The sequence below is a fragment of the Homalodisca vitripennis genome, chromosome 1 (genome assembly GCF_021130785.1).
Source record: "Homalodisca vitripennis isolate AUS2020 chromosome 1, UT_GWSS_2.1, whole genome shotgun sequence".
Lineage (NCBI taxonomy): Eukaryota > Metazoa > Arthropoda > Insecta > Hemiptera > Cicadellidae > Homalodisca > Homalodisca vitripennis.
In genome coordinates this window covers 178,785,205-178,793,529 of record NC_060207.1, presented here as the reverse complement: position 1 = coordinate 178,793,529, position 8,325 = coordinate 178,785,205, and the positions used below count along the sequence as shown (strand labels likewise).

At 32.0% G+C, this 8,325-nt stretch overlaps 1 protein-coding gene across 1 annotated transcript; it reads left to right on the top strand.

Annotated features, from left to right (window-relative positions):
• The first annotated feature begins 242 nt into the window (after nucleotides 1-242).
• Nucleotides 243-8,050, top strand: LOC124352789 (replication factor C subunit 4). Its single transcript, XM_046802463.1, has 2 exons — nucleotides 243-428; nucleotides 6,798-8,050. The coding sequence occupies exon 2, from the start codon at nucleotides 6,802-6,804 to the stop codon at nucleotides 7,879-7,881; it is 1,080 nt and encodes a 359-aa protein (XP_046658419.1). The 5' UTR covers nucleotides 243-428; nucleotides 6,798-6,801; the 3' UTR covers nucleotides 7,882-8,050.
• Nucleotides 8,051-8,325: the final 275 nt, after the last annotated feature.

The following is an 8,325-nucleotide window of genomic DNA, read 5'->3' as shown; positions in this document are numbered from 1 at the left end:
CCTGAGCTAGGTATACCTAATGACTTTTTTGTCTTTGTTTCAAATAACATCGATACAAATAAAATATGAACATTGTCGTTATTGAATTGTGAATTGACAAAAGTATTGTTATATATTTCAGATTTGTATATATAACAAATTATACATTTCAACATGTAACTCGTTTTAAATTGTGTTATATAATCTATGAACTTGATAGATTTTGGCGGGAATGAAACTACTGTTTGTGTAAATTTGTGATGTATTTGTATTCCACTCCACAGCTATGCGGTGTGCAGTGTGCACTCTGTTCCTAACCTAGCTTGTGATTGAGTAGAGTACATGATTAGTAGGTACTAATATTTTCGATAAACTCACTTAAGATTTTTTAATAAAACTTAGTTATTCATTGATATACATTTTACAGGATAAGCATTATTTATTCAAAGGTAAGTTTGTTTTACCTAGCTCCAGTACTATGATTTGTGATGGGTAGTGAGAATGAACTGTGCAACTACTATTCTTTATTAGGAAATTTAAAATCTGTAAATTCTTGTATTTATTTAATCTTTAGTTGTATTCTTTTGCTAAACCTAATTGGAAAGCTAGCTATACCATTGATTTATAACCTAGGCTAATTAAATTATTCCTTTAGGTCTATAAATGGTTAGAGTATGATGAGTGGACCTGGTTTTTTATATCAATATTATCAAACTAGGGTAGGGTACGATAAGCAGACCCGGTTTTTTATATCGAAGAATATAGTCATCGATACCTAATATTTGCATCCCAAATCCTAGTCTGTCAATCGATATAAAAGTACCTATAGTCCTCAATAACAATCATATGTTTTAAATTAAAGTATGAATTTAATATTTACAGTGATCAAACAAATTATTATAACCAAAATTAGGAAAACTGAAGACTACCATATTTACTCCTCTCAAAGTTACAGTTTCTTTCCCACAAATTTCACATAATGGGTTTTTCGGTATGAGTCCAACATGTTGAAGCCAAGAAAAAGCAACGTCATGTAGTTTTCTAAAATTGACTGCTATTTTTAATAATCAGAATTAATGTAAAATTGAAATATTATCCTATGTGTATTATTTTAGAGTGTTTACAACTGTTGATATAGATTATTTAAGTTAATAGTTCAAAATAATTAATCAGTATCGATTGATTATATCGATGGTTATGATTAAGTAATATTGTTTGCCAATTTCAATATAAAAAACCGGGTCCGCTTATCGTACCCTACCCTCAAACTACATTGAATTATTATACCCATCGATATAATCAACCAATAGTAATTAATTTGAACTATTGTATATCATATGCACCAAATATGCACACATCTTCATGTTCTAAACACGATTTGTTCTATAAGTAACTATAGTAACTTATACTTTATAAAAACTATACAAAATAACACTAAAAGATGATTTACTGTGTATTTCTCGGTTCCAAGATCTTTGTTTTATTGTTAAGATTTCTTTATTATTTAAAAGGCATTTTTCATATCACTTGTCTTAGTTTTATCATTTGATTAATGGTTATGATCTTTTTATTATTTATGACATTATGTAATTTTTAAAACCATTTATATTAATTTGGAACATGTGGTTTTAATTTAGTATTTCAGATACGTTTATATCAATTGATAGTTCTGTTATTCGATATATTAGTATCGATGATTGTAATAAGCGATATAAAAACCGGGTCCGTTTATTGTGCTCTACCCCTATAGATCATTGTTTTGTTAAATTTTTACAGAATCAAGGGGAAACTTTAACAAGTGGTCTACACTTGTCATTCGATTGCTATTATCGAACAGTTCGATATATTATCTAACTTCGAAATATAAAAATCATACACAATAAGAATTATAATAAATCACTGTAACAAGAAGAATTTAAAAAACGTAAAAATAACAATAACATTATAAAACAAGAAAACCAACTATGCCCTAGACCTGTATATCAAAGAAACCTTACAACATTTATAACTTCCCCAGCTTGATATCAATGAGTAACTGCTTTTGTGAAATGGAGGAAAGAATTCTTTCCATGGGTTACCAGAGCCAACTTTGACATGTCGAAGCCACTTAAACAGTTACTTGTGAGAAATATCTCACATATTTTTTTCATATTCATTGCCATTTTCAAAGTCTCAAAATATTAGTTATTTCTTGCTGTTTATTGTTGACATTAAAAGTACTATAACTATTGTTGAAATAGTTATATGCTAAGTTAAATAAATTGTAATATCAAATTATTCATTGGGATAAAACCAATCGAACCGTTTGATAAAAATAACTGAATAATGAGTGTAGGCCACTTATTAAAGTCTACCCAATGGATTTTACAATAAACTGCTTTTAAGTACTTAAATTTAATAATTTAAAATCATTAGGATAAACTCTGTGGTCAAGTTTGTGGTTGAGCTTCAGTTGCTCAAATTGGCTCACCCTCCCGAAGGGCAGCTTGCGCAATGTGAGATCAATGGCCTGAAGCTTTGTTGTGAACTATATGAATGTCTGGTATAAGTAAAATTATTGGGCAGAGTTGCCAATCAAAATTTCAATATTATAAATGTATTTTATCCATTCTGCACAAAACTAGCCAATGTGTGATTTTAGGGCACAACCTTTTTTAATATTGAAAATGAGAATGTCTTTATTAAGTACTCTATAAAATTTATATACTATCTTCTCGTTATCTTGGTTTTCAGTGCTCTCTGCAGCTGATGGCTTATATGAGTTTTATGTAATTCGTACTCTATCAACTTGTGTTTATGTAGTAATATACTTTGTTACTCTTTGTGGATGACCATAACAGCTATTATTCAACTCCCTTGATTTCAGCTCTAATACTGTCAAATAGTTCCAGGAATTAGGAAAATGATGTATCTGTTGAATAGGCAATGTGAGCAGCTTTTAAAAGATTAAAACAATAAATTTATTTTAAAAGTAAAATTTTTTAAGAGTGAGAATGAGTTGTTTTTAACTTTTCCCACACATATTACAGGGAATTCTGCATGGTAAAAATGACTACACTCATATGAGGACAAATCCTCTTTTACATTTGATTAAATGCATTAGAATTTTAACTGAATGTCAGACAGCAAATGTGGTAGCTAAAAAGATTAATTTACCTTAATTAAGCTGTTGTGTGCCCGAAAGGGTACACAATAGTTTGAGGTATTTATTTAAGCGCGGGATCAACTTTAACAAACAACCGAGACAGGCAAAAATATAACACAGTAAGGAAATACATAGCAATGTGTACCCCATCGGGTACACAACAGCATTTCTGAAAGATCTCGTGTACACCCGATGGGGTACGCTATGTTACGTCATCGTGAACGGGTTAATGTATTAAATAAGAATATAAATATAACAAGTAATAAATAAATTTCATGCAATAAATAAGAATATAAATAAATATAAAAAGCAACAAATAGATTATAAATAAGCTATCAAGTGTAGTGAAGTAATGTTAGCTGCTTGAGACCTCACTTCCATTTTATAAATGCAACAAAATGGCCTTGAAACGTGAAAACTTATATTTATTATCTGAGCATCTGGAATTGTTATTTACCTACCTGATAAGTACTATTTTGTTGATATTTTCTGTTCTTAGCCATCAGTATGGGAGTAACACCATCAAACCACTAACTCACAACCAAAAGCAGACCAGCTTACCAAATTACACATGACCACAAAGCCATAAACGACAATTTCTATCACATAGAGACGTGTCAAAATATAAAATAAAATGAGAATTCCAACTGAATTCCCAACAAGACAATTGTCATGACTCCACAATTATTTGCAAAACGTTTAGAAATGTTTCTTAGTAAGGAAGTATCACCCAAGATTAAGCTTGTCTTTACATTTCAAACCTCAGCACCGAAGATTTTGTACTGAGTTGATAAGTATGATCAAGGTTTTCACGAGTTCTTGTGATAGATTATGTATATATATATATAATACATATATATTGTCCCGGCGAAGCAAGTACTTTTTGTGATTCAATGTTTGTTGAAAAATTATATATATATATATATACTTCTAATCAGATGGATCACCTTAAAAATACACCCATATTTATGAATAATTTTTATCATTATTTATTTTATAATTATAATACTTTATAAGTAAATTTCCTCACCAGACCTAAATAAGTGGTTTTTCATGGCAAATAAGTGCATTTAATAATGATTTGGTTTGTTTTCTAAAGGGAGCATATTAATTTGTGCACTTAAACTTTGGTACTAATTTTATGTGATACAATTTTATTGTGTTTGCTGTAAAAAATATTACTGAAATATGAACTTCATGCTTTTACTCATAGCTTAATATTAAATAAGTAAATTAATGAAAAAATCTTTAAACTATGATATTTGGAAATTGGTTAAAAAGTGTAAATTAATTTATCCGATTCATAATTCAATTTAAATTGTATAACACTAAAAATTCGTAATAATAAACGTTATTAATATTAAAATACGTGGGACATAAGAAATTAATAATTTATTCATCAACTATGTGTAACACTTTTTTTAATAAATATTTGGAAGTTAACCTTTACGAGCACTCACGTGATCTGAGTTTGAATTTGGATACTATTTTGAGGGATGTTTTTCTCTTTTCACCAGAATTGTAGGATGGCGTAGAAGGCGTCAGTCACCAAAGGGCGCACTGATGGCCAGGGGCATTTCTGATTGGTACTTTCCCGAACTCGATCACATGCCAGATCATCCACCATATTTTGTGGTTCGTGTGAAACCAGCCTAGTGTTTAGAACCACATTATGGAGTGGCATTATGACAAACAGTGATGAAACGTGTTCTACCAAATTTGGACAGTCTTATTTCATCCTCGACTTTTTAATGGTTAAATTAATAACAAAGCATAATAGATATAATTGAGGGAAAAGATAATGGCAAATTCAGTATTTTGGTGTATCTTACATTTTGTGACCATGACACCCACGTTCTCAACATGCTCTTGGCGGGTTGAGGGGTCTTTTTAGATTCAAAACGTTACTGCACAAGACTGCAAGCTCCAGCTCATGCATTAATTATTTGTCAGTTCTTTGCCACTGCAATCCCATATGGAAACAGCATCTCAAGGACTGATATTAATAGACTTTTCAGACATCAAAACACAGCAATAAGGTTCATTTTAAATGCTTTCACCATGTTTCCTCCCCCTTTTGAGAGACTTATCAAAATGCTGTCCATGGAAGTGGCATGCAGAATGCTGACACATTGCATGATTCACAAAGCTCTTTTTCTTTAAGAGACACAATACATAAGCGAGAGGCTCTTATACCTGGAGGTCTATGAATGTATCATTCGACAGAACAATAAGCTCCATTTTCCCAAAGTAAAGCTTAGATCGGGAGGGAGGGCTTTTCGTACTTTGGCCCCAAGTTGTTCAATGACTTTCTCTTGTAAGTAGCTACAGAACTCAGACTGGACAAATTAAGTTAATATTTGAGGTGCTTCATTTAGAAAGATAATATAAGAATTCATACTAATATAAGCCAGAGCTCTTTTTTGATATCTGCTTAACAACTATGCAAGACTTGTTGGTACCTCTTTCATCATGGCACATTTAGTTTAGTATACTTTTACTAGTATAGTCTAGTTAGTTAGTGATATGACTATTAATTTGTATCACAAGGCCTATTTAGTCCCAGGGGGAAATTAGTTTTTTAATAATTCATAGAAAATAAACAATATTTTAGATTTTGACAATAAAACGAGAACACATACACATATTCACAAATACACTATTACAACAACCAAAATGTCCCCTTATTATCACAGGGGACATCTTTCTATAAACAGAAATTTGAGATTGAGCATTCTCCCATTTGATAATTGTAGCAATGATGGATAAAATAACTCCATGACTACATCACCAGTGCAACCCTGTACCTGAATGCATTGACTTTATTGTCAATATCATCTTTTTCTTTGTCATCTGTTTGTGTTACAGTTTCAATATATGATCATCAGTTAATGCGTTGTCAACATCGACTATATCTGAACCAATCATTAACCTCACCGGCCTCAATTTCTTTTAGGGTTTGTAAATCACTCAACATTGCTACATCTTGACTATCATCTATTGTTCCTACTGTAAGTTTTTTTTTAGATGATCACCACTTTTCTGGTGCAGATTTTTGACCACTACCTGTGCCAAGATTTTTAAAATACAAATACTGGCATTTCTTCTAAAGATTTAGCAACTGTGTATAGATGACATATTTTATATTGATCGTTTTGAAGCTACTACCTTCCTCTATCTTTTCTAAAGTGGACCAAATATATGTCAAACAATATCACCTTTTCAGTCCCTCGATTACCTCCTGGTCCATTGGTTAGATTAGAGAAGAAGAAGATTGGTTGTATATTTGCAAGAAGAAGTATTTGATTTTTTTCAGTTCTTCAGAAAGATGGGATGTTCCATTATTGAGGAACAATATTCCACGTACAGGGAGTTTTTTCCTTTAGATGTTTTGTAACAGGAAAGGACTAATTGATTGTAAAACGATTCCTTGAAAATGATCCTAATAAACTTATTTAGACCCTGGTGAAACTGTATTAATAAGCAGGATACAATTTTTTAAATATGTTCCGTTTTTTTTATGGAAAAATTGTAATAGTTGAAAACTGAAGATACTCGTATGTGTAGGGCATGCTGGAAGAATGCAACCTTCACCCATTAGTTTTTTAGTGAATCTAGTGTGGTGTGTTATCATAGCATTTCATTGTATGATTAAATTGTTGCTTTGTTTTAGGATAATGGAGTCTTTTCTTAAAACTGGGAAACTTGGGAAAGAAGATGTATCAGCTAAAGCAGGAATGAGTAAAATGAAACCAAAGAAAGAGAGCAAGTTAACTCCATGGGTTGAGAAATACAGGCCTCGTTCCATGGATGAGGTGGTGGAACAACACGAGATTGTAGCAGTGTTAAAACAGTGCTTGACCGGAGCAGATCTTCCCCACTTCTTGTTCTATGGACCTCCAGGCACTGGTAAAACCAGTACAATAATTGCTGCCGCTCGCCAGCTATTTGGCGATATTTACAAAGAGAGAATTCTTGAACTCAACGCATCTGACGATCGTGGTATCCAAGTAATAAGAGAGAAGGTGAAAAACTTTTCTCAACTGACAGCAAGTTCTGTACGCCCAGATGGAAGACCGTGTCCACCGTACAAGATTGTCATCCTTGATGAAGCTGATTCCATGACAAGTGCGGCCCAAGCTGCACTTCGGCGAACTATGGAAAAAGAAACTCGTTCTACACGCTTCTGTCTGATTTGTAATTATGTAAGCTGCATTATTCAGCCACTCACTTCACGTTGTACAAAATTTAGATTTAAACCTTTGGGCCAAGAGAAGATGTTGGATAAATTAAAGGAAATATGTGATGCAGAGGATGTAAAGTGTGAGCCGGAAGCAATGAAGTTACTTGTAGAGATGTCCGGTGGTGACATGAGACGAGCCATCACCTGTCTACAGTCGTGTTCTCGGCTCAAAGCTGGAGATCAAATAAGCACAAGTGATGTTTTTGAAGTAACAGGAATCGTGCCCAATCACTGGATTAAGGGATTGATGGAAGTTTGTGAAATTAAGGACTACCAGAAACTCGAAGATTACATTGATAAAATGATGATGGAAGCCTATTCCGCTTCACAAATTTTAGATCAGGTACAGAAAAGTGTTATTGACTCTTTGGAATTGACTGATGTACAGAAGGCCAATATTTGTGAAAAAATTGCTGTATGCAGCTGGAGACTACAGGATGGGGCTAGTGAGTTCTTACAGTTGATGGACTTGTGTTACACGATCGTCAAGGCTCACAAGTCTGTTACAGTTTAATTTTAGTTAAAAAAAGAACTGTTATAGTTTTAAGTTGTGATTAAAATAACAATGTGATTGATAAATGCTTTGCTAAAAATAAAAAATTAGGTATAATATTTTCATATCGTTTTAAAAGCATATCATTGTATCTTGTTAATAGTTATTAAAAAACCATAATGTATATAAATTTACTGTTGTATTTTATTAAGTTAATAGTCTCCCAACAAAATATCCTGATCATTTTCATTCATGATTCCTAGACTCTAAAAGTATCCCTTGTTAGCAAATAGTGCATATCTACTTATGTGACATAACATAATAACTGCTGTGTGATATCTAATTGATTAAAACTAAATTTGGAACAGAAATAATAGTATTACCCATGCCATTTTTTAGTCAGCTTCATTTAGTACAAATTTTCAAAATGACATTCATTTATTAGAAAGCTTTTTGCCTAAGTAA

Coding starts and splice junctions, on each gene's coding strand:
- LOC124352789 (XM_046802463.1), top strand. CDS start 6,802: ATGGAGTCTTTTCTTAAAACTGGGAAACTTGGGAAAGAAGATGTATCA.